The 27,070-nt window shown below is 44.2% G+C and overlaps 1 protein-coding gene and 1 long non-coding RNA gene across 2 annotated transcripts; one reads left to right on the forward strand and one right to left on the reverse strand.

Moving 5' to 3' along the window:
• The first annotated feature begins 8,365 nt into the window (after positions 1 to 8,365).
• Positions 8,366 to 27,070, forward strand: CHRNA3 (cholinergic receptor nicotinic alpha 3 subunit). The gene is made up of 7 exons (XM_038420708.2): positions 8,366 to 9,034; positions 10,935 to 11,074; positions 11,170 to 11,214; positions 20,141 to 20,250; positions 21,655 to 22,666; positions 25,651 to 26,810; positions 26,953 to 27,070. The coding sequence occupies exons 1-6, from the start codon at positions 8,977 to 8,979 to the stop codon at positions 25,777 to 25,779; spliced, it is 1,494 nt and encodes a 497-aa protein (XP_038276636.1). The 5' UTR covers positions 8,366 to 8,976; the 3' UTR covers positions 25,780 to 26,810; positions 26,953 to 27,070.
• Positions 20,053 to 25,811, reverse strand: LOC122456135. The gene is made up of 3 exons (XR_006274816.1): positions 25,120 to 25,811; positions 24,310 to 24,355; positions 20,053 to 21,232 (listed from the first exon to the last, which is right to left on the reverse strand). It is a non-coding gene; the product is annotated as an uncharacterized LOC122456135 (long non-coding RNA).

The raw sequence follows: 27,070 nt of genomic DNA on the forward strand, positions 1-27,070 counted from the left end.
AATGGGGAAGAAACAGCAAAGAAGAATCAATCCAAATTGACCATCCTGTTTTACTGGAGAAAATTATTTTTGGGCATGAGTGTGGATTAAGGTATTTTACAATGCAATCCTCAGAAAATAGCTGAGAAAGTACATAAACAGGTTTTAGGGACTGGAGATTTGGGGGCCCGATTCTCCTACTACAGGATAGGATTTACCACCTACTGACTTCATTAGCTGTTACTCATACCCTGCTGCAGGAGAACTGCATTTTTGTGCTGGAGCAATTTCAGCTTCATCTGTCAATATCATATGAAGTCACTTGAGCACGAGTAAGCAACACCACTGAAACAAATCACTAAGGTGCATCAGTGTTTCCACAGGAGAAGCTCTAAACTGTTGTTTCTATGTGAGCTTAACAGAATACAGCAGAACTTCAGAGTTACAAACACCAGTTTTGAACTGACCATTCAACCACACACCTCATTTGGAACCAGAAGTACACAATCAGGCAGCAGCAGAGACCAAAAAAAGAAAAAAGCAAATACAGTGCAGTACTGCATTAAATGTAAATAACTAAAAAATAAAGGGAAAGCAGCATTTTTCTTTTGCATAGAAGAGTTTCAAAGCTGTATTAAGGCAATGTTCAGCTGTAAACTTTTGAAAGAACCGCCATAATGTTTTGTTCAGCGTTACAAACATTTCAGAGCTACAAACAACCACCATTCCCGAGGTTTTCGTAATTCTGTAACTCTACTGTAAAAGTTTAAACCTAGTAGATAATTCACAGATGAAGACACCATTAGTTTTGCCAGACATGGTTTCTGTATCAAAAACCAATTATCCTACTTCATGCAACCTATTAAATAATGTACTTTCAGGAAACTACTGTGAGTGGTGTACAGTAGTAGGGTGAAGGCAGCTATATTCAATATGAATTGCAATGTTCTCCTTTTTCTGGGTGTGGTAGTACCTCAGGTTTCCCAACAGGAGATGTTGTGGCCATTTCCTTGTGATAATTTGTGGACCATGGGAATAGCTGAAAGGGTCAGGCCTGCTTACACCACCTGGAGAGAATGCATACATACAGTAAGACAGGCAGGCCTCTTTGGACTCCAGGATTCTGCAGCTGCAGGGTTTTCGCAGAACTGTGCTCTACAATCCAAGGTTTCATATAAAAAAATGTTATTCTAGCCCTTTTGGTTGTGAAAAAACCTTACGAGTGTAACCAGATGCCATGATGTTTGCCTAGCTCTGCTGACAACTCAAACCAAAAGCTGTGGAGTGTCAACAGCCCCCAATCATCTCAACAGGGGCTAATGCTGAAACCTAACAATGACAGTATAAATTTCTTTCAATCATTTTAACAAAACCATTCAGTTTGTCCCACAATCCCAAACCACTTTCCCTGCTTTTCTGGGTCCCAAAAACTCTAACTGTCCCCTACCGACGAGCTAAAACCTTCAGTTTCTCCCCTTACATTCTCTCTAATGCAGTGAAGTGTTTTCAGTAAAAATTCTGCAGTACAATGGAGATCCAGGGACAGACTCAGGGCTTAATTTGTTCCAGGGCTTGGCAGCTTATAGCCCCAGCACCTCTAGGCTTGCTGCATCAGTTATGAATGTAAAAAAAATTGCTTGAGCCCCGGCACCAGTTGCATTACAAATTAAGTACTGGACAGACTCCATCTGTTTTGCACCACTCTGGCAGTGTAAAGGAGACAGAGAGCTATACCCTAATAGGGCAGTAGAGAAGGAGAGCCCCCAACAAAGCCTGACCAGACCCAGCGATCTCGCCTTGACAGCTTAAGAGCAGAATAAAATCAAATTAATTTAGTATAAAAAACAAACAACACAAGTTGCCTCAGACTCTCCAGTCTGCCCCTCTAGAGCGGCACAGAAACTAGGGAGCCTTTCCTGCAGAATTCAGCTCCAGCCTTCCCCAGCATACACTGGGACACACAGCATGAAACTTGAGAACAGCGATATAGGCACCATAGCAAATATGTTCCCCATCTGATCCCATAGCCCCAGCACAGCCTGTCTATTCCACCATCCTGTCCCTGCACTCTACAGCCAGTCTCTATAGAGTCTATGTGCTCTGTCTCATTGGCCCTAAAGCCAGTGCCCATGCTAGCCCACCAGGGGCCCTAAGTAGGAATATTTTTGCCTTCTCTCCCCTCCACAACACATACTAATAATAAAGGGCAGAGGGAGGGGCCTTAAGCTGCTCAGGGCCCTAAGCAATTGCTTAGTCTGTTTATGCCTAGAGCCAGATCTGCCTACACCTGTCTCTGCTCATACACAACAGACACTGCTCCTCACCTCTCTGCCTTCACATCAGACTGCTTCCTCCTTTCCCTCATGCTGCTGGATGCCAACATAGGGTTGGGTCACTGAGAGCGCAGGAGAGTCTCTTTGCTCTCAGTTATAGATTCATAGATTCATAGATACTAAGGTCAGAAGGGACCATTCTGATCATCTAGTCCGACCTCCTGCACAGCGCAGGCCACAGAATCTCACCCACCCACTCCTATGAAAAACCTCACCCATGTCTGAGCTATTGAAGTCCTTAAATCATGGTTCAAAGACTTCAAGGAGCAGAGAAGCCTCCCTCAAGTCAACCATGCCCCATGCTACAGAGGAAGGCGAAAAACCTCCAGGGCCTCTCCAATCTGCCCTGGAGGAAAATTCCTTACCGACCCCAAATATGGCAATCAGCTAAACCCTGAGCATATGGGCAAGATTCACCAGCCAGATACCCAGAAAAGAATTTTCTATAGTAACTCAGATCCCATCCATCTAATATGCCATCTCAGAGGATTTGGCCTATTTACCCTGAATATTTAAAGATCAATTACTTACCAAAATCCCATTATCCCATCATACCATCTCCTCCATAAACTTATCGAGTAAAAAACTTATCGAGTTCTGGCACCTGTTGCCACCACAGCCCTCACTCCCAGGTAGCAGTTGCAGGGAAAGGCCTGCTCAGTCCCCAAGGCAGGGGTAGCCAACCTGAGCCTGAGAAGGAGCCAGAATTTACCAATGTACATTGCCAAAGAGCCACAGTAATACGTCAGCAGTCCCCCATCAGCTCTCCACCCCCGCTCCCAGTCCCCCTGATCAGTGCCTCCTCCTTCCTCCCCGCACCTCCGGATCAGCTGTTTCCTGGGGTGCAGGAGGCTCTGGGAGGGAGGGGAAAGGAGCGAGGGCATGGCAGGCTCAGGGGACGGGGTGGAATGGGAGCAGGGCCTGTGACAGAGCCAGGAGTTAAGCAGTGAGCACCCCCCAGCACATTGGAAAGTTGGCTCCTGGAGCTCCAGCCCTGGAGTCGGTGCCTCCGACAAGGAGCCACGTATTAACTTCTGAAGAGTTGCTCTGGAGCCACAGGTTGGCCACCCCTGCCCTAAGGCCTGAGCTGGAGCAAGCTTAGGGCCGATAGAATCTTCAGCAAACTTAAAAGCCAAACTAACAGTCACTACTGAGTATGTGCAAACTGCAATTTCACAGAGGTTTATAATTTGGCCAGATTGTGGTGGATTTTCACAGGGATGGTACAAAGTATCTCTCTGACACCAGATGACTTCCCTGCTCCAAAAAATGAAGGCACTAGAGTTTCTCGATTAAACAGCTGTAAGAATTTTTTTATCATGGATAAAATAATGTACTTTTCCCTAATCTTATTATCAGAAATGGCTGACTCATTTTTGCTGAAACTTTCAGAAGTAATTCAACTTGTGACAAGACCCAGCTCAGAAAATTTCAGCCCAAACAGTTAAAGTCTGGCAAAATTTTAAACAGGGTGCTATAAAAGAACGTTAGGCAATGCTCCTAGTTATTTCCATTAGAGCTGGTCAGAAAATATTTCCTTCCCATCTCCCTCACTGTCCCATGGAAAGTGTCAATAAAAATTTTAATTTTAATTTATAATAGAAAATGTTGACATTTCATCAAAAATCAAAATATTTCCACTGACAATTGAAATAATCTGATTTAAACTGGCACTACAGTGCCTCATACTCCCATTCTTCTCTGTGGGTTGGACTCGGTTTTTCTGGGGGTTGTTTTTTCAATGAAATACAGAAATTTTACACAGAAAGCAGACACCTCTCACAAAAATTTGTTTAGTCAAAAATTCTGTCAAAAAACAATTTCAACAGAAAATTTTCATCCAGTCCGTGCTCCCATCGTAGTGGGGAAAGTCTCTGCCCAGGAGATTTGGAAAGCCTTCCCTCTTTTTTTCAGAGCTACTTCTGCCCGGAATTGACCAGGGCTGGTCCAAGAGCCCCTATTAGGAAATCAAATGTAACATTTTTATGAGATGCTGCACACACATGACACAGCTCCTAATCAATTTGTTTGGGACTGTGGTAGCAAAAGGCAAACAAGCAAAATGAGCAAGAGCAGTGGACAACAGCTGAATGCTGGCTTGTTGCAAAGGTAGCACCAATATCATGGTGAGGGGCAGGAGAAGAATCTCATTTCCCCTGCCTCATAATCTGAGCTGGATAGGGCTTGGTTTCCAGAAGCATTTTTATAAAACACTTTGTTATGAAGAGTAAATGTCATGCAGTTCTGTGTAACTGCAGGTTCTGTATTACTGCAGATATTTGTGGTTGGATGAGCTTTTCCCCTGTCTGCCCAAACCCTTCTTCTATATAGTCCTACAGTTGTCATAATCACATTTTTATATCACATCACTACCTGTTACCATGAAAATAACCTTATTACTGATCTAGCTGATTTCATCATGAGCTCCAGCAGCTGGATCAGAAAGAAGATCTTGCTTTGGAATATAAATATCACTGGGAATTTGCAACAGCAACAAGCCAAATTAAGGGAAAAGACCTGAAGTTTAGAATGGTTTGTAGTTGCTATTAGACAAACACCCCTTGAGCTTTGGGGGAATCTGGATTCCAATCTGAACTTCGAAGCTTTAGCTCATGACTAGCTGTTTGTAGTGCAAAAGCTGCTCGTTAATGAAAATGAAGAGGAAGGCATGTGGGGAGAAAAGCCCAGTCAGAAAATCCTAAAAAGGCTGAGAAACAAACATATCCACAAAGAGTTAAGCTGCAGGACCAAAAAGGCTGAGATCCTACTGAAAAATCAAAGGGACATACAGCCCATTTCCTCCAGCCTAATAGAATTATACAAATTATCAGAAGAGCATGTTTCTGGGATGGATTGAATGATGCTCCGAGACAGATAAGCAGAGTAAATAAACTCCATGCTGAGAGCATAGAAAAAGGATTCCTCGACATTTGGCAGCGAACCAGCAAGATGGCAACTTGGGTGTATGTGTCTACGCTGCAATAAAAGACCCACAGCACAGCCGAGGCTGGCCCGATGAGCTGATTCGAGCTCACAAGGCGTGGGCTGTAGGACTAAAAATGGCAGTGTAGACATTTGGGCTTGGGCTGGACTTCAGAACCCTGAGGGTGTGGGGGGAAGATCTCAGATCCTGGACCCAAGCATCTACACTGCTATTTTTAGCCCCACTACTTAAGCCCCATGAGCCCAAGTCAACTGACCTGGGCTCTGAGACGTGGTGCTGTGGGTTTTTTATTGCAATATAGACACACAGCCTCAAATGAAATCTTGGTGGCTTTCATCAGCATACATCACTATTTCCGTTTTTTCAGTCCCCACTTCTTTAGGTAGCCTAATTGTCTTACAACATAGGGTGACTTGGCCAGAGTCATACAGGAAGTCAGTGGTACAGCAGGGAATTGAATCACAGTCTCCTGAGTCCCAGGCTAGGCCCTATCCACTGATCCATCTTGTCTCTACAAATAGCCTTTTCTCAAATCCACATAGAATGAAAAGCCAGTTTCAAGAATCCCTCAAAACACTTAACTCAGATATTTATGGGCATTTCTATTCCAAATTACTTGGCTGTAAATCAGTGTGGTACTTTGCAGGGCACTTAGGATTCTCAGTACCTTAAAAGTGATCTGGAAAGGGAGTTCTTAAATTGGCCACATACCCTTTTTTTGTTTCATAATAACATATATAAGCTGTCTTAGAAGGATTTTTTTTTCTCTGATTGGTTTTTACTTTAGGGACATATCAAGCATGTAAAGAGACCTTCCCTGTCTTTGCTGGAGAACCTTTGGGAGGTCTCAAAGATGTTTATTCATAAATTTCATTGGTAGGAATTGAGACTCATTCCAGGGTGAATTGTCACAACTCACCAAAGAGAACATCATGGTGCTCCAGGGAAGTATGGCATCTCTTTCAGAAGAGTCTTCACTGCCCTACAAGTCTACAGTCCCTAACATGTTTTAGGCTTTTCTTTAGGTGCATAAGGCATCTCAGACACTGGCCTTATATTTCTGGGTTATTTTAAGAATTCCTTCTACACAGCTTTATCTCCAATCAATTTTTCAATTTACCCTGGAAATATGATCTTACACAGGCCCATTGGGTCAAATACATGCCTGGAATAATTCTACTGGGCCAAATGCTGTTCTCAGATATGTGTGTAAATATGGAATAAAGCCACTGACTTCAATGTAACTGAGATCAGAATCTGGATCACTCAAAACTGCCACGCTCAAGAGGAAAAAATCCTGAGTAGCCCACCACCGCTAAAAAATTCATAAAATTGGCCCCCAAAAATCAGGAGGGTATTTTTTTATGTTTGTTTGTTTGTTTGTTTTTTTAAGGATTATACTGTGTTTTTTGGTCAGTCTTGATTTTTGAACTCTCTCTTCCCATCATCTGTATCTCTGAGTGACAGTTCATGCCCCCTATTCTACCATATGTATTGAGTAAGAAGATTCTGGCTACTGCTACAGGAGCTCTCACTGCCACATCTCCTGTCCCCTGCCCAGCAATTAATGCTGCCCCAAACTTCCAAATCAATACTGTGCTGTCCCTGCATAAGTTCAGTGCCCACCAAGCCTCACTTTCGCTCCTCCTGGGGTTCTTCACCCCCACACCAATCGTAAGGGGGCTGCAACAGGGCCCCATCTCTCACTTCCAGGCTAAGTGGGGCAGCTCCAGTGGCTCTTCATCACCACCCCTTTATCCATTCTGCCTCTTTCCAAACCAGGTGTTGCTCAGCCAAATTTAAAGAACCAGCCTGAGAAAGTCATTCAGGGGGAAAAGCTATGGTAAGAGCCCCGCCCCGCACTGAGGCGAACTGACAGTCATGAGGAAGGCACTCCATTGGTATGCTCCCCTTAGGGTGACCAGACAGCAAATGTGAAAAATCAGGACAGGAGGTGGGGGTAATAGGAGCCTATATAAGAAAAAGACCCAAAAATGGGGACTGTCCCTATGAAATCGGGACACCTGGTCACCCTAGCTCCCATCTCTGCCTGGAGAGAGTCCTTTGCTGGAGCAAGATCCTAGGCCTGAGAATTATTCCTGAAATTAAAAAGAAAAGCTCTCAACAAACAAGCCCTTAAACATCATCCGCCCCCAGCTGCTTTCCACCTCCCTTCATTTCTTCCCTATGACTAGAGGGGTGTTAATGGACCTCTTCACTTGAATGGTCCCTTGACATATGGGGGAACTACTTACACCAAACAATCTGTGCCACCTTGTATTTAGCTGTCACGTTCTGAGTTAGTTTCCCAGACCTGAAGAAGAGCTCTGTGTAAGCTTGAAAGTTTGTTTTTCTCATGAACAGAAGTTGATCCAATAAAAGACATTACCTCATCCACCTTTTCTCTCTAATATCCTGGGCCCAACACAGCTGCTGCAACACTGCATACAAAGAAAAACCCTGGCAATTAAAAAAAAAAATCAGTACATTTGATGCCTCATAGGAATTTGAAGCAGTCTCCTTCTAAATTCCAAGGAGAGGTGCAAGTGAGCTTTTAAGCCACTATCCAGCCATTGCTAGAGATGGGCCTCAGCCAGAACGTCAAACCCAACCCCTCTCCCTCAATGTCGGGTTTCAGAGGAATCAGTCTGGAATTGCAGCATTCTTCCCTTCTCTTTTGAATTTGGTACCAACATTTAATTTTCCTGACCCAAGAAGGCATGACTCTGGCAAGCACAGCTGTTCTCAGGACATTTCAGTGCTGTTGAACCCAAACTAGTTTAACCTCAAACCTGAGCTCTTGGCCTAACTGTCGTCACTGTACCTTATGTCAATCTCTGGGCCCCAATCCTGCAAACACTTATGCATGTGCTTAACTTTCCTACTGTGAATAGTCCCATTGATTTCAAAGCAGAGGAGCAAGTCTACTACTGCCTTCACAGAGCACCCCCATCAGTAAGCTGAAAATGAAGCTAAAGTAGACGAAATGCAATATCAGGATGAAGAAGTAAATACTTTCACACATGCCTTCAGGATTGGGGCTCTCCTCACTATAAAGCCTCAAACAGGTACACATTTTTATCCATGTCAGTTAATTAACTGTGCACCTAAAGAAGAGTTTTGTGTAAGCTTGAAAGCTTGTCTCTCTCACTCACGGAAGTTGGTTCAATAAAAGATATTACTTCACCCACCTTCTGGCGGTTTTGGTCTCTTGGGCTCAGTTTACTGATAATTTGAGTGTCTCTAATGTCAATATCCATTTCAGCACAGTTCAGTTATAAGATTTTTATTAATTAAACCTGCTCTAATGGCTTGCACAAAGTTCCTATAAAGATTCATATCCTGTAAAGGAGCTGATTGGAAAAACTCTTAGCATTATCCAATTACTGGGCTCATTTATGCATCGACTAATGGCCTCTTGCCTACCCTTGTTGCCCGATGAATCAATGATTGCTTCTTGCCTACAGTAACTACATCTATTTTGTCTACGATTTATTTTGTGTTTCCAGTGCTCTCTGTTTATGACAATATGAACAGCTGAAAAGGGGGCAGCATATCATTGCTAATGGGATCTCCATGGTGCAGAACTGTTCTCCAGGGTCCTGCCGTCTGCCTTATACAAGGATTTTATACATCGGAAGATTGGAGCTGACTGTATTTCCCATGCCTGTGCAATCCTAGCAGCTGAGCTTGTCACCAGCAGTCTCTGTTCATAACGCCATGGGGAGCACATTCGCTCTATTTCTAGCTGCTGCTGCTGTTTTCTTTTTCTTTAAAGGTGAGTGGTCCTTGATTTTTTTTTTAAAGGAGGGGGTAGAAAGAGGATGGGTTATGGCTTTGTACAATTGTTTTTAATTGGTCTGGACTTAGGTTCAGCACTAATAAGTGGCACGCTACAGGATTTGTATGAATCCCAGATTCTTCTGGGAAACAATTTTAAAATCTCGCCTTATGAACTCGTAACAAATAGCAGCCCTGATTTGGCATGCCAAATGGGTCCCATGATCCCACAAAGCCATTTAAACTTTAATCAAAGAGTTGAAAAACTTCAATGTGGTTTTAAGGTTTAGCTCACTGTGGATATGTGCTCTAAAGTGCTGGGGCATCAGCAGAAATAGGTGATGCCAAACAGCTGCTTGAGATAGCCTTAAAGGTGGCTCTGAACAGTGCACCTTATCTCTGCAGAACAAAGATCTCCTTCTTGCTATTACTGGTGCTCTGAGATTACAGCAACTTTAACCAGAATGTTGAAACACTGGTTTATATATATGTAGTTATTGTCTAAAATGTGATGGATACTGGATGTGTGGTAAACACAGAGATTTAATTCACATGTTATGGAAATGTAAATTGGTCAACAGCATTTGGGAAGGAGCTGGCAAAAGTATGAATATGAATCTTAAAACCCACCTACATAAAGGACACAGGCGTATTTAATCCAGGGGACTCCTGACTTGCTAATAATTATAGGTGAGATATCACTAAATGATTAAAGCAAGTCTATTGGCTAAAAAGTTAATTTTCCAGAAATAGGAAAGTATAAAGCTGTCTATTTTAATCTGGTGTGTTGGTTTGAGTGACTTTACTACTCTTGAAAAAATAGCCTTCAAAATGAATAGGGAGTGGGGATGTTTAACTTTATGGGGTCTGACATTGTGCCACTCTCAGACTAGATGTCAGCAGAATTTCTAGAATAGGTCGGAAGGTAGATATTTTGTTTGTGACACTTTATAGATCAGTTATTGTGCAGATGAGTATTTCTGCTGCCCTTCTGTTTGCTGGAAAATACTAACCTAGTATGACTGGGGAAAAAAAACCTCTCAAACATAACCTAGCAACTGCATGTAAATCTATATGCTGTCATGCTGTCATAATTTAAAAGATCAATAGACTCTGTGTAGCTATTCCAGATTTACACAAGTGTTGCTGAAAGCAGAATTTAGCCCTAACTGTTAGTTTGTCTCACCAGCCATGTTGAAATATAAAATTATCCATAAATGGAAAAGAGATCTAATTTTTTTTAATGAAAGGATTTGGGCATATCACATCCAAGTACCAGTAGAGAGTCTCTTTAGGACAAAGCCACTAACTTCCAGGCAAGGTCTGCCTCCCACAGTGTTTATCTGTTGCCTATGAGAATGGAAGCATAGTTTAGGGAACAGAAGATTCCCAGTTGTGCTTTGAGACCTTCAGTTTATAGCCATAAGGTACCACAGATAGCAAAACCAGCATCAGAAAGGGACAATTGCAAATAGAATGTACTCCCTTTGAAATGGTGAATCAATTTTTAATCCTTGTTTCCTTATTTATAATGAGCGAGCTGTTAGTATCATTGCAACCATCCTATAATTAGCTTCAGTGTCCTGGGACAGTAAAATTTCCCAGGAGCTGGTCATATTAGAAAATGTAGTTTTAGCTCCTCATGGGCCTAAGTTTGTAAGAAAAATATTTTCCTCTGACCCCACTCAACCCCAACTCCTTTAAACTCCACTTGCAGAGATACATGAAAATCTCCATCTACCATTAGATTTTATTCTTCTATTTTCATCTTAAATGAATGCCAAACTAACATCATGCAGATTTAATGGCTGGTTATTTAATTTTCAAAGGAAATAGCATTTGGCCACAAGAAGCTTCGTGGGTTGTTTCAAAACCAGAAGCCAACAATCTCTTTTCAGGTTGCAGTTGTTCAGAAGCGGAGCACAGATTGTTTGCAGCCTTGTTTGCTAACTACAGTCAGTTTATCAGACCAGTGGAGAACGTGTCAGACCCTGCCATCATTCAGTTTGAGGTATCCATGTCACAGCTGGTGAAGGTGGTGAGTACAGGCTTCTTTCAGAACCTAGTAAGTATTATTACATTATCAGCCCAAAGAAAGGCCCACTCCTTTTTCAACATGGCTGTGTTTTTCAGGATGAAGTGAACCAGATAATGGAGACCAATTTGTGGCTGAAACATGTAAGTAAATATAATCCCAGCACTGATAATATCAGCTCAGTTAATTTTTCTTTTAATGTCAATATGTGAGGTTTCTTGCTGTGTCCTCCACCCGCAATTTGCAAAGCAAAATGTTATACTGACCATGCTTTGCGTAATGCTCATTAATATCAACATTTAGCTAACTACTATAAAAGTGACATTGCACGTTACATTGATATACTACTTTTCATCCAGACATTTGAAAGCACTGTAGATAGGTGAGAAAGCATTATTATTGCAATATTATAGCTGGGTGAACTGAACAAAAAGGTTAAATGATTTGGCCAAGGTCCCATAGCAAGCCAAAAAACAGAATCCAGATTTACTGATTCCATGCTGTAACCGTTCAACTACACTGGGTTCTTCCCTGTAACCATTAGGTCCCATGCTAGAGTTCCAAGGTCTAACCATTAGGTCATCCTGAATCCCCATTTTTCCATTCAATCTCTTTAATGAAAAATAGGTTTCAGAGTAGCAGCCGTGTTAGTCTGCTTATGCTCTAATAAATTTGTTAGTCTCTAAGGTGCCACAAGTACTCCTTTTCTTTTTAATGAAAAATGTAAACTGCTAACATTAAAGATTTGTAAATAGGAATATTTAGGTCAAAAGCAAGGAATACCAGCTAAATCTTATGCTCCCAATACATCTGTTAGTCTATAAGGTGCCACAGGACTCTTTGCTGCTTTTACAGCTAAATAAACTGGCCTAGGAATATTTTGGGAGGAACAGAGGAGGAAAATGGTAAACATTTTGCTAAATACAAACTGTTTCTGCTATGTGAGTTTGACTATTATGTAAAGTAAATAAAACATTCTTTCCGTCATGAAAATCAGCACATCAGAAAAATGCCTCAGCATAAGTAAACAAAAACTTAAATAAGCCAATGCTCAAAGATACTGAGACATTCTTCCTAGCCAGCATTTGTATAGATTTGACTTGCATTTAAGGAAAGGAAAGATCACAGCCTCAGAGGCGCTGGCCTGGTAGGGTACTATGCTGCTTTGGAGCAGAGATTTGGGTTGGCCACACTTACCTTAATCCATTGCTGACACCTAGTGGCTGGCTATTTATTTGCCTTGAATGATTATGCAGCCTCCTGTGATAAAACCCCCTGGATTAGTGCAGGAGGCCTAGGAAACGCTGAAGCTCATCCTGTGGAGAGTAATTACACTTGCTACAGCCAGTCACAGCGCAGACACTGTGCAAGTTTCCCCCGGCATGTCTGCTAGTGCACTTTAGTTCTGTGAGGCCCCTGCAAGCCTATATTGGAATTCTTCTCAATATAATCTTTGTGGAACTGGACTACAGGTTATTGTTATGGGCAGAGTCAGATTAATGCAGGAGCTTTAGGGGCTGCAGCCCAGGGCCTCGGGCTAACGGGGACCCCACAGGCCGGATGTGGCCCTCTGCTTCTTTTAATCCGGCCCGCAGCAAGTCTCTGAACCACAGGCTGGACACTGGTCCCCGAGCCTTGGCACCCCCCCGCCCGGGGCTAGAGCCATGAGCACTAGCTCACCGATGTGCCCCTGTGGCCCCTAGGTGAGGGGAGTTCAAGGAATCTCTGTGCGCTGCCCCCACTCCCAGCTCCACAGCTCCCATTGGCCGGGTACCACAGCCAATGAGAGCTGCGGGGGCAGTGCCTGCGGTGCCTGTTGGCACAGACAGTGTGCACCGCACAGAGCAGCCTGGCTCCCCTGCCTTGGGTCTGGACATGCCGGCCACCTCGAGGAGCAAAGCAGCGCAGAGCCAGGGCGGGCAGGGATCCTACCTTAGCCCTGCTGCACTGCCAACCAGGAGCCTGCATCCCCTCCTGAACCCCAACCCCCTACCTCAGCCTGGAGCTCCCTCCTGCACCCAAACTCCCTCTCAGACCCCACACCTTCCCTGCACCCAAACTCCCACCTGGAGCCTACATTCCAAACCTACTGCTGCACCCCAACCCCCGTCCTATCCCTAGCCCCACCCCAGAGCCCACCCCCCAGCTGGAGCTGCACCCCCTCCTGCATCCCAATCCCCTGTCCCCGCCCTGAGCCCACTTCCCCACTCCAAACCCCCAGGGGCCCAACAAAACCTAATAGTCCCGGGCCCACAGGAGAGTTAATCCGGCCCTGGTTATGGGCTGTGAACAAATGCCTGTTGGAGACCAATATGGAACCAAACCCAAGGCCAGATTGTGCTTGGCCTTTGGACGGGGCAGAGGGAGATGAGGAAAGCAAGAATCCTTCCCCACCCCCTTTTTTGTATCTCCCATGAGAGTCCAGGCACACTTACACTTCCTGGGCTTTGAAGATATTTACTTCAATGGGAGAGTCAAATCCTGCCTGAGCACCTGCATGACCTGCACAAGGTCACACAGCAAGTTAGTGGCAGAATTAGGAATAGAATTCCCAGTACAATATTATTATGCAAGGTTAAAAGCACTACAACCACCTAATATAGGAGACTGCTAAGAATAATCTCTGCCAGTCCTAAGGGTTTTTAAGTGCCCTGAATTGTAGAATACTGTACTGCTAGTCCCTGAGAGACTGTAGAACATGTAGTGATTAAGGTGTTAACTACTGGTGGTTATACTGTTCAGAAATATGTCAGGCACAGGATGAATCAATTAAATTGGTCATTAACTACAGTATTAACCTTTCCAAAATGAAAACACAGACCCATTAATGATGTCCTTTACCCAGAAGGATCCCAAACATACTAACTCTATAGACATGTCTATACCCAAGAATTACCTCATCCACAACTGAAATGCAGCCACCCCTGGAATGGAACATGGTAATAGCTTAACACCATACAACAACACCACAGTACAGGACAAAGAACACAGAATATCTGACCCAGTTGGAACTACATGGAACTTTATGTAGAGACAATGTAAGTACCTATACGGGAGCTTGTCCCAGACAACAGCCAGATTAACATAGAATCATAGAATCATAGAATATCAGGGTTGGAAGGGACCCCAGAAGGTCATCTAGTCCAACCCCCTGCTCAAAGCAGGACCAAGTCCCAGTTAAATCATCCCAGCCAGGGCTTTGTCAAGCCTGACCTTAAAAACCTCTAAGGAAGGAGATTCTACCACCTCCCTAGGTAACGCATTCCAGTGTTTCACCACCCTCTTAGTGAAAAAGTTTTTCCTAATATCCAATCTAAACCTCCCCCATTGCAACTTGAGACCATTACTCCTCGTTCTGTCATCTGCTACCATTGAGAACAGTCTAGAGCCATCCTCTTTGAAACCCCCTTTCAGGTAGTTGAAAGCAGCTATCAAATCCCCCCTCATTCTTCTCTTCTGCAGACTAAACAATCCCAGCTCCCTCAGCCTCTCCTCATAAGTCATGTGCTCTAGACCCCTAATCATTTTTGTTGCCCTTCGCTGTACTCTTTCCAATTTATCCACATCCTTCCTGTAGTGTGGGGCCCAAAACTGGACACAGTACTCCAGATGAGGCCTCACCAGTGTCGAATAGAGGGGAACGATCACGTCCCTCGATCTGCTCGCTATGCCCCTACTTATACATCCCAAAATGCCATTGGCCTTCTTGGCAACAAGGGCACACTGCTGACTCATATCCAGCTTCTCGTCCACTGTCACCCCTAGGTCCTTTTCCGCAGAACTGCTGCCGAGCCATTCGGTCCCTAGTCTGTAGCGGTGCATTGGATTCTTCCATCCTAAGTGCAGGACCCTGCATTTATCCTTATTGAACCTCATTAGATTTCTTTTGGCCCAATCCTCCAATTTGTCTAGGTCCTTCTGTATCCTATCCCTCCCCTCCAGCGTATCTACCACTCCTCCCAGTTTAGTATCATCCGCAAATTTGCTGAGAGTGCAATCCACACCATCCTCCAGATCATTTATGAAGATATTGAACAAAACGGGCCCCAGGACCGACCCCTGGGGCACTCCACTTGACACCGGCTGCCAACTAGACATGGAGCCATTGATCACTACCCGTTGAGCCCGACAATCTAGCCAGCTTTCTACCCACCTTATAGTGCATTCATCCAGCCCATACTTCCTTAACTTGCTGACAAGAATGCTGTGGGAGACCGTGTCAAAAGCTTTGCTAAAGTCAAGAAACAATACATCCACTGCTTTCCCTTCATCCACAGAACCAGTAATCTCATCATAAAAGGCGATTAGATTAGTCAGGCATGACCTTCCCTTGGTGAATCCATGCTGACTGTTCCTGATCACTTTCCTCTCCTCTAAGTGCTTCAGGATTGATTCTTTGAGGACCTGCTCCATGATTTTTCCAGGGACTGAGGTGAGGCTGACCGGCCTGTAGTTCCCAGGATCCTCCTTCTTCCCTTTTTTAAAGATGGGCACTACATTAGCCTTTTTCCAGTCATCCGGGACTTCCCCCGTTCGCCACGAGTTTTCAAAGATAATGGCCAAGGGCTCTGCAATCACAGCCGCCAATTCCTTCAGCACTCTCGGATGCAATTCGTCCGGCCCCATGGACTTGTGCACGTCCAGCTTTTCTAAATAGTCCCTAACCACCTCTATCTCTACAGAGGGCTGGCCATCTCTTCCCCGTTTTGTGTTGCCCAGCACAGCAGTCTGGGAGCTGACCTTGTTAGTGAAAACAGAGGCAAAAAAAGCATTGAGTACATTAGCTTTTTCCACATCCTCTGTCACTAGCTTGCCTCCCTCATTCAGTAAGGGGCCCACACTTTCCTTGGCTTTCTTCTTGTTGCCAACATACCTGAAGAAACCCTTCTTGTTACTCTTGACATCTCTTGCTAGCTGCAGCTCCAGGTGCGATTTGGCCCTCCTGATATCTTTCCTACATGCCCGAGCAATATTTTTATACTCTTCCCTGGTCATATGTCCAACCTTCCACTTCTTGTAAGCTTCTTTTTTATGTTTAAGATCCGCTAGGATTTCACCATTAAGCCAAGCTGGTCGCCTGCCATATTTACTATTCTTTCGACTCATCGGGATGGTTTGTCCCTGTAACCTCAACAGGGATTCCTTGAAATACAGCCAGCTCTCCTGGACTCCCTTCCCTTTCATGTTAGTCCCCCAGGGGATCCTGGCCATCTGTTCCCTGAGGGAGTCAAAGTCTGCTTTCCTGAAGTCCAGGGTCCGTATCCTGCTGCTTACCTTTCTTCCCTGCGTCAGGATCCTGAACTCAACCAACTCATGGTCACTGCCTCCCAGATTCCCATCCACTTTTGCTTCCCCCACTAATTCTACCCGGTTTGTGAGCAGCAGGTCAAGAAAAGCGCTCCCCCTAGTTGGCTCCCCTAGCACTTGCACCAGGAAATTGTCCCCTACGCTTTCCAAAAACTTCCTGGATTGTCTATGCACCGCTGTATTGCTCTCCCAGCAGATATCAGGAAAATTAAAGTCACCCATGAGAATCAGGGCATGCGATCTAGTAGCTTCCGTGAGTTGCCGGAAGAAAGCCTCATCCACCTCATCCCCCTGGTCCGGTGGTCTATAGCAGACTCCCACCATGACATCACTCTTGTTGCACACACTTCTAAACTTAATCCAGAGACACTCAGGTTTTTCCACAGTTTCGTACCGGAGCTCTGAGCAGTCATACTGCTCCCTTACATACAGTGCTACTCCCCCACCTTTTCTGCCCTGCCTGTCCTTCCTGAACAGTTTATAACCATCCATGACTGTACTCCAGTCATGTGAGTTATCCCACCAAGTCTCTGTTATTCCAATCACGTCATAATTCCTTGACATCACCAGGACCTCCAGTTCTCCCTGCTTGTTTCCAAGGCTTTGTGCATTTGTATATAAGCACTTGAGATAACCTGTTGATCGCCCCTCATTCCCAGTATGAGGCAGGAGCCCTCCCCTCACAGACCTTCCTGCCTGTGCTTCCTCCCGGTATCCCGCTTTCCCACTTACCTCAGGGCTTTGGTCTCCTTCCCCCGGTGAACCTAGTTTAAAGCCCTCCTCACTAGGTTAGCCAGCCTGCTGGCAAAGATGTTCTTCCCTCTCTTCGTAAGATGGAGCCCGTCTCTGCCCAGCACTCCTCCTTCATGGAACACCATCCCATGGTCAAAGAATCCAAAGCCTTCTCTCCGACACCACCTGCGTAGCCATTCGTTGACCTCCACGATTCGACGGTCCCTACCCAGGCCTTTTCCTTCCACGGGGAGGATGGACGAGAACACCACTTGCGCCTCCAACTCCTTTATCCTTCTTCCCAGAGCCACGTAGTCCGCAGTGATCCGCTCAAGGTCATTCTTGGCAGTATCATTGGTGCCCACGTGGAGAAGCAGGAAGGGGTAGCGATCCGAGGGCTTGATGAGTCTCGGCAGTCTCTCCGTCACATCACGAATCTTAGCCCCTGGCAAGCAGCAGACTTCTCGGTTTTCCCGGTCAGGGCGGCAGATAGATGACTCAGTCCCCCGGAGGAGAGAGTCCCCGACCACCACCACCCGCCTTCTCCTCTTGGGAGTGGTGGTCGTGGAACCCCCAACCTCAGAACATCGCATCTCATGCCTCCCAACCAGCGGAGTCTCCTTCCGCTTTCTCCCCCCAGACATATCATCTGGTCCACTCTCCGCATTGGTACCTGTGGAGAGAACATGAAAGCGGTTAGTTACCTGTGTCTGTGTTACTGGAACCCGGACATTCCGCTTACCTCTTCTGGAGGTCACGTTGCCAAGCTTCTTCACTGGCCTCTTGGCTCCTCTGTGCAACCTGCTCTACATCTTTAGAGCTTTGTGCCCCTAGAAGGCTATCCTGAGTTTGGTCCAGAAAATCCTCAGTCTCTCGTATACAACGCAGGGTCGTTACCTGTTGCTCCAGACCTTCAATCTTCTCTTCCAATATGGAGACCAGCTTGCACTTTGTACAGACAAAGTCGCTTCTGTCCTGTGGAAGAAAGACAAACATGGCACATCCAGTGCAGGTCACAACAGCTGAATCCCCCCCTTCCATATCACCTACCTACTACGGAGCTTCCTCAGAGACGTTGGCCAGATGTAAGCCTCACTGGGCTCACTCCAGGCGAACTCCCAGGCAAACTCCTGCTGTGAGCTGCTCTGCTGTCCCCGCTGCTCCGCTGCCGCTCAGCTGGTTCGCGTGGCTCTGGCTATTTTTAAACAGCCAGGCTTCCCTGACGCAAACACACAGACACCCTAATGCCCGCCCCCTGCAGGCTAGCAGCCAATCAGACACTCACTCAGGCTCCCTCCCAGCAAACACACGCTCGGATACTTCCTCAGCAAGCAAACACACACACTCGGATACTTACCAGTCCCAGGCAAACTCCTGCTGTGAGCTGCTCTGCTGTCCCCGCTGCTCCGCTGCCGCTCCGCTGGTTCGCGAGGCTCTGGCCTGACTCTGAAAAAGAACCATGGCATTTTAATGACCAAATTGGCCAAGATTTTAGTTTTTGAGTCTCACCAAAACAATGGTACCTGCCACACTCCTTAAAATATGCTGCATTCTTTGTTCAATACTGACTCATTTTGCAGTTTGCAGTGTTGCAGTATCTGTGTCGCTCCTAGGATATTGGAGACACAAGATAGGGGAGGTCATATCTTTTATTGGACCACTTCTGTTGGTGAGAAAGACAAGCTTTTGAACTTTCCCAGAGCTGAAGAAGAGCTCTGTGTAACTTACTCAGACTATATCTACACTATGATTTTTGTTGGTAAAACTTATGTCACTTGGGTGTGAAAAAACACTCCCCTGACTGACATAAGTTTCACTGACAGAAGCACAGGTGTGGACAGCGCTATGTCGGTGAGAGAACATCCCCCACCCACATAGCTACTGCCGCTTGTTGGGGGTGAGTTAATTATGCCAATGGGAGAGCTCTCTCCTGCTGGCATAGAGCGGCTACACAGGAGGCCTTATGGTGGCACACCACTGCAAGGTCTGTAATGTGGCTATGTCTACACTGCGCACCTTACAGTGGCACAGCTGTGCTGCTGCAAGGTACACAGGGTAGCCACTCTTTGTCAGCAGGAGAGAGCTCTCCTGCCAGCAAAATAAAATTACCCCCAATGAGACGCTCTCCCACCAACAAAGCAGTGTCCACACTGGCGCTTTTGTTAGTCAGGGGGAGGGGGGAAGGAGTTTCACAGCCCTGATGACAAAAGTTTTACCAATGGAAGTGCAGTGTAGACATAGCGTTAGTTTCCCAGAGCTGAAGAAGAGCTCTGTGTAAACTTGAAAGCTTCTCTCCCCACAGAAATTGGTCCAATAAAAGATATTACTTCACCCATATTGTGACTCAGAGGGAACTATGTCACCTATTGAATTATCATCACTGTTTCTTATAGTACTTTGGCATTGCTTTGATATCTCCTATTCAAGCATTAACCAAGCCCTACCCTCCTGTGCTGCCTTAGCTGGAGGGATCTGGCGTGGAGCTAGTTTACAATCTCAGAAATCTCTCTAAGATTGTGTTACCTTCTGAGTGGTGATCATAGCATGAAAATATCAGGAGCAATTACATTCTAATATAATTGGGGGCTAAGAGGAAGAGGAGGCAGCCTGGTCTAGTGTAAAGAGAGCTGGGACTGGGCATCAGGAGACCTGAGATGTTTTCCTAGCTCTGCAACTGATCTGCTGTGTGACTTTGGTCAAGTCACTTTACCTAATTGAAACCGTTTCCCATGTCACTCTTTGTCTGTCTTGTCTATTTAAAATGTATGCTCTTTGGGGTAGGAGCTTTCTCTCGCATGTATACAGCACCTGGCACAGTGGGTTCCCAATGTATGTGCTCATGAATACAAATAAATAACATGGTCTTAAAAGGTGATACATCTAGTCATTAGAGCTTCTGAAAAAACAAACACCAACTTTATAAAAGTGACATTACAGCACTTTGTTTTAATGGAAAGAATGGGCAGTAGTCCACAATTTGAGATGGGTCTTTTTGTAATTCTAATGAAGTTTGGTTTCTTCTATGATTAGATCTGGAATGATTACAAACTTAAGTGGAATCCAGAGGAATATGGAGGTGCTGAGTTTATTCGAGTTCCAGCTGATAGGATCTGGAAGCCAGACATTGTCTTATATAACAAGTAAGACCATGCCATATCAAGTGCCTTTACTCTTAATTTGTTTTGGTTTTGTATCAAGAATTTTAAAAAAAAATTGAGCATTCACATGAATATTACAAAAGACCTAAGATTTTTGATCAAACCCGGGTACTAATACACAGCGACTATGGTATGTATTGCAAACTGTTACTTCTCTAGTAGTAGAACAACCCCCCCAATCACTGCTTCTGTTGAACATCAATACTTTTGGAGTCTGTTGAGCTAATAAGTATTAAAAATTGAAAACACACACATTTTAATAAGAGAAACAGACAGGAAACTTCAGACTCTGCATCCCTGTGCTCCTTCTAGCCCCACTCTTTCTATAAATGTTTTCAGAAGTATATGCAAGGCTGGCAGTAAGAAGGAGCAGATAGTTCTGCTACACAACTTTCCTCTCATTTACAGATGGGAAACTCTTCAGTAATTCAGACCTTTCATTGAAAGGGAGTATTAGATCCAGACATTTTTGCAGTTAAAATTGCTTCCCATCTGACATCAACACAGCATTAAATATAACTATATAAAAGCCCCAGGGTTGGTACGCTCTTAGGACTTTTGCTTCCAACAAGTCAATAGGAGACCAAATGTGTTACTGAGATAATATGTTGGCTATACACTATAAAAGGAAGCTGGCCTCAGTGAAACATGCTTGAAATACTCTCCAATACAGGAGTTCCCAAACTGTCGTCTGTAGAGCACATGCTGGTAGGTCCATGAAGAGCTGGCTGGTCATGTGGTGCTGGCTTCTTCTCTTCTACAGTTTTCTAATCACATAAATAGCTAAAAATGCTTTCCCAGTCTTACTTTTCCATGTAAACAACAGCTGAAATTGCCACAGGGATGTTATGTGATTGTGAACAGGGTGGAGACATGGCCCTCCTCTGATCCATGCATCCATAGTGACAAGCTGCGGCAGGAGCCCTGAATTCCTGCTTTCTTAGAGGAGTGATACCGCAAGCTACTTTGGGGATGGAGAGGAGAGAGAGTGTGAACCAAGCACAGTAAGGAAGATCAGCTTGTCTATCACTTTGTTCTGACACAAAAGAGCTCATGTTTGCTGCCTTGGGTATGGATCACATTTAGCCAGGTTACAGGAGTAGAAAATACTACCATCTTGATCTTCAGCAGTTGTAAGTCCATGTAGCTCCACTGATGACAATGGAATTACGCTTATTTACACCAGCCATGGATCTAGTACTACACATGCAATTTAGCACAGTTAACATTACTGCTGGAATGCTAAAGTGTGCATTTGCTCACTTACAGTGCATGAATCCAGAGTCACTGTATATACATAAACCTATGTTCTTAACCTCTTATATGAAAGTGATTTGATTAGTTGAACTGCCTATCTTTTTTTTCCACCCTGGTTTATTTTTACAGTGCAGTTGGGGACTTCCAAGCTGATGACAAGACAAAGGCCTTTTTGAAATACACAGGAGAAGTGACCTGGATACCTCCAGCTATTTTTAAAAGTTCATGTAAAATAGATGTGACCTACTTTCCATTTGACTATCAAAACTGCACCATGAAGTTTGGTTCCTGGTCTTACGATAAAGCTAAAATTGACTTAGTTTTAATTGGCTCTACAATGAACCTCAAAGACTACTGGGAGAGTGGAGAATGGGCTATTATTAAAGCTCCTGGATATAAACATGACATTAAGTACAACTGTTGTGAAGAGATATATCCAGATATCACCTATTCTCTTTATATTAGGCGCCTGCCTTTATTTTATACCATCAACATGATTATCCCATGTCTGTTGATTTCTTTCTTAACTGTTTTGGTGTTCTACTTGCCTTCAGACTGTGGTGAGAAGGTGACACTATGCATATCAGTCCTTTTATCCTTAACTGTATTTCTCCTAGTGATCACAGAGACCATCCCCTCTACCTCTTTGGTGATCCCACTTATTGGAGAATACCTCCTCTTCACCATGATATTTGTAACTCTTTCCATTGTCATTACTGTGTTTGTACTTAATGTGCATTATAGAACACCCAAGACACACACAATGCCTGAGTGGGTGAAGACCATTTTCTTGAACTTACTTCCCAAGATCATGTTTATGACTAGGCCTGCCAGTGATGAAGAGAATAATCAGAAGCCAAAGCCACTTTACAGTGCTAAGCTCTCAGACTTAAATTGCTTCAGCAGCTCTGAAACCAAATGCTGCAAAGATGGCTTCATATGTCAAGATATAACATGCAGCTGTTGTCGGTGTCAACGAATAAAGTTTTCTGACTTCAGTGGCAATCTTACAATGAGTACAAGCTATGAATCGGTAGATGCTCTGCTTTCGTTTTCAGTTTTGTCACCAGAAATGAGAGATGCCATTGAAAGTGTCAAATACATTGCAGAGAATATGAAAATGCAGAATGAAGCCAAAGAGGTAAGAACAACTTTCAGCATTAGCTACTGAGGTTACAGGCAGTGGTGAGCTGGAGCCGGTTCGCGCAAACCAGTTGCTAAATTTTGAAGCAGTTTTTAGAACCGCTTGTTAACCCGCTTCCCTGCAGGGGGTGCTGAGGCTTTGATGGGCTCTGGCTGGGAAGTGATGTAATTCCTCCTCCGGCCACCAGGGGTGCTGTGCTGCGGGAGCCTTGTGGGCTGCCACCTGACCCTGGGCATGAGCCCTGTTGCTGCTGCTGCTGCTCCCCTGGCCCTGGGGCTCCCGATGCTGCCTGGTGGGTCCCCGGCTGCTCTGCTGGGCCTGGGCTGCGTCCTGCTGCTCTCCCTGTGAGCACCCACCACCCTACCTGCAGCCAGCCCCTGCCTCCAGCCACCCCCTGCCCTGCCCTGCCTGCAGCCAGCCCCTGCCGCACCCCCTGCCTGCCTGTAGCCAGCCCCGTCTTCAGCCACCCCTGCACCCCCTGCCCGCAACCAGCCCCTGCCGCACCCCCTGCCCGGTATCCAGCCAACCCCTGCCGCACGCACCCCCTGCCCTCAGCCAGCCCTGCACCCCTCTGCCCTGCCTGCAGCCAGCCCCTACCTCCAGTCAGACCCTGCCCTGTCTCCAGCCAGTCCCACACCCTCCTGTCTCCAGCCAGCTCCGCACCCCCTGCCCTGCCTGCAGCCAGCCCTGCAACCCCTGCCTCGAGCTAGCCCTGCCCCCCACCCCTGTTTGCAGCTGGCCCCACATCCACTGGTGCCCTGCTTTTCCCAGGGCAGTAACCCTGCATACCTGTTTCAATGAGGGGGGCAGGAAGCAGCTGGGACCCACACATGTGCACACTCTAGGGTGACCAGACAGCAAGTGTGAAAAATCAGGACGGGGGTGGGGAGTAATAAGAGCCTATATAAGAAAAAGACACTAAAATCAGGACATCTGGTCACCCTAGCACACCCCCAGGGAGTGGCAGGGACCCACACATGTGAAACGGAGCTCATTTCTAGTTCAGGCCCATCTTTTTAAAAAAGAACTTTAGACAGGGTTAACATACATCCGTATTTTCCCAGACAGGTCAGGCTTTTTGGTTCTTAAATTGCCGTCTGGGAGAAATTTTTAAATTTTAAAAATTCCTCCCGGGAAAATACGGATGTATGGTAACCCTGTTGGTACAAAAAATACATACTGGGGCACTTCCCTTAAATAAGAACTTTTTATAAGGAACCGGTTGTTAAGATTTTGGCTGCTCATCACTGGTTACAGGCACTATTTACCATGAGTGTCGGAGTGTGTTTTTTGTTTGTAGGAGTAAACATCCCAGATGCCTTTCATAAAAATATTGCAGAACAATTCACAATTTCTTGATACAAATAACCCACATTGTTTACATTACAGGTGTATGGGGCCATGAATCAATCAGTGGATTGAAATTCATACTGGGGAAACACGGTGTTGCACTGAACTCCTTTTACTGCCAATGCCAACCCATCTGCTAAAGTGGAATCTATTACATTAACTCTTTTGGAGGGAGTAACAAGCACAAGATTTGCAGTCAGAATGAGAGCTTGGGAAATCCTAGCACCGCAGTTAGCTCACTGTGTGCCCTTGGGCAAGTCACCACTGCCGTAAAATGAATATTTACTTACCTGTAGTGAGGCTTTCCCTGATAACAATGCTCATGCTGAACTCCTTCTGTGGGATAAATACAGAACAGCGAAGTTCAGGGCTCTCAAGTTGGCATTTTTCTTAAGTGCTAAATTCACACAATTTTTCTGTTTCAATAAGCCAGGAGAGGTTCTGATGGTTATTACTATTTCTCAGTCATACAGAGGGCAGATACAAGTAACTCATATGCAGCCACTCTACCATTATCTTTACCACCTGTAGGTCATGTTCTGCAAAGCACTCAAGCACCTGCTTAAGTTTGGGCCTAAGTATTTTGTTGAATCTGGGCCTTATTCAGGACTCGTGTGTTCTGTATACTCTTTTGATCTCCCTCAGCTTTAAGAATTATGGTTCTTTTCTAGAAAAATCTATTTTCTACATCAAAAGTAAAATGCATTGTTCTTATTTTTCATAATAGCATTCAAGAATGAAGTATGCACATATGCTGTGTTCATCTAGGAAAGTTAAAGTAAAGATTGAAATTTATTAAGCTTAGCTTTTCTTAGGATACTTATTTAATATTTATTTCCAACATTAACTTAAGGTTATGCATTATTTCAAAGCCATTTATCATTTTATTTCTTGTTACAAACATAATCATTCAATGTTAAAACCACTCTTGTTGGAAAGCTTTTTTTCCAGTCTTGATACAGTATATGAAGGAGAAAAGTTTTTACATCATACATAAGCATCTTGCTTTCTAATACAGTATTAAAAACTGTAAGAAATGTCAAGAGAAGCTTTTAAAGTCATCGACAGATGAATTAAGTTGCATCGGCCCATGCACTTACCACTTCAACAGGAATGGCGCCTTTCAATGGAACTTAGATTCATAGGTGCCCAAGTGACTTTTGAAAGTGCTCCCTCTATAAAGTCTCTTTTACCTTCAAATTTCTGTCGCCATGGAAGAGGGGCCATATGTCCCCTGTGTGTTTAGTGAAAGGGACAGTTCTATTATCTTAAAATAGTGTTACAAAGTTGGAATTAATTTAGAAAAATAGCTTCTGCAACTCATGCAAAGCAAGTTTCAGCCATAATGAATCAAACCATTTGGGGGACGAAGAGATAGTAAGTTAATTCTGTACTGTTTTTGGCCTGACTGTTTTTGTATGAATGATGGATGAATTTCTGCTGCCTCAAAAGCCAGGTTTGAAGTTGTGTTCATATGAAAGAGGAAACATTCTGTACATGGAGGAGCTCTCATGTACATTTTTGCTGAACACAGAAAGGAGTTCTGATATTACTAACCAATTTAATGATCAGTAAACTTTATCAGAACATGCCTGCTTCCTGTCTTATTTGTCTGTGTTTATATTTTTCAGATTCAGGATGATTGGAAGTATGTTGCCATGGTAATTGATCGCATTTTTCTGTGGGTTTTTATTCTGGTATGTATTCTAGGAACAGCGGGATTGTTCTTACAACCATTGATGGCTGGAGATGAAATGTAGGAATTCAAAATACTCTGTTGTAAAAGAAATTTGTTTGCTGACCAAACATTTTATGCTCTTTTTTGTTACTTTAGCTGCTTCTGTATATACTGTTTTATTAGTAGAATAAAAGATGTCTGTAGACTCATTAAGCTTCACCCAGCAAAGCTTCATTATAAATGTGAAAAGCTTTAACTGATTTTAAAATGTAATGACAGCCAATCTGAAGGTAATATTCTCCAGACTATTGCCAGATATCCCTTACAAGAGCTGGAGAAAATGCAGGTAGCGTATAAAAATTCACAGAAGTGTTTGTTAAAAAGCATTTATGATATAGACATGTCCAACAGAAATTGGAAATCACAGCATTTCCACAGGAATGTTTAGAGGACTGACAGAAGGCTGAAGAATTTAGGTAACCTGACCTACTTCTAACACTCATATCCAGTGCTATATCCTCCAGGATGCGACATGCTTCAGTACAATTCTTCTGGGAGCAAGATCACAAATAGCGCCATAAAGCCACTCCAGTATATAGCCATTTAGAAACTGTAGCTCTTGAATTGCTATACTAATATGCAACTTGTTGGTATATGATATACCCATTATTATGCCAGGTTTTGAGGGGAACAAGTAGTGGGTAAGTTACTTTAGAACAAGGCCAACTCATTTATAGCTGGATAATATGTTAAAATAGCAAAGTGCCCATTGCATGATTCTGCTCACCTCCCATTTTGGAAATGAAACAAAATTGCTAGCAAAATGTCAAGTTATTCAGACCTAATAATATCATTACTTACACACACACACACACACACACACACACACACACCCCAGAGGAGACAAACAGCTCACATGAAGAAATTAAGATATTACAGGATAGTTTTGTTTCACATGCTATAGACAAGTACTTTAATAAAAGGTGGGTAGATATAAAATTTTCCTGTGAAGTGTAGTAGAACTGCTTCTCATACATACATCCCATATGTTTTTACCAATAACTGTAGATATACTTAAACAGGAGCATGAAGATAAATATAGTGCACTAAAAGGTTTCAGAGTAGCAGCCGTGTTAGTCTGTATTCGCAAAAAGAAAAGGAGTACTTGTGGCACCTTCGGGACTAAAATTAATTTCAAATAAATTTGTTAGTCTCTAAGGTGCCACAAGTACTCCTTTTCTTTTTACACTAAAAGGGTTGGGAAGGCGCTTGGTAAAAATGTGAATTGTTCTCTCTGTGCAAAATTGGAAATTTCATGGAAATGTGGAAGTAGTTATATAAAATTTTTGAAAAATAAACAGAATTATGTAGTT

The sequence above is a fragment of the Dermochelys coriacea genome, chromosome 10, assembly GCF_009764565.3.
Source record: "Dermochelys coriacea isolate rDerCor1 chromosome 10, rDerCor1.pri.v4, whole genome shotgun sequence".
NCBI classification, from domain to species: Eukaryota; Metazoa; Chordata; order Testudines; family Dermochelyidae; genus Dermochelys; species Dermochelys coriacea.

Excerpts from the sequence above, each read along its gene's own strand:
- CHRNA3 (XM_038420708.2), top strand. The coding sequence starts at position 8,977 with ATGGGGAGCACATTCGCTCTATTTCTAGCTGCTGCTGCTGTTTTCTTT. Across the intron at positions 9,035-10,934 it reads TGTTTTCTTTTTCTTTAAAG|GTTGCAGTTGTTCAGAAGCG; the intron begins GTGAGTGGTCCT and ends ATCTCTTTTCAG. Across the intron at positions 11,215-20,140 it reads CCAATTTGTGGCTGAAACAT|ATCTGGAATGATTACAAACT; the intron begins GTAAGTAAATAT and ends TTCTATGATTAG.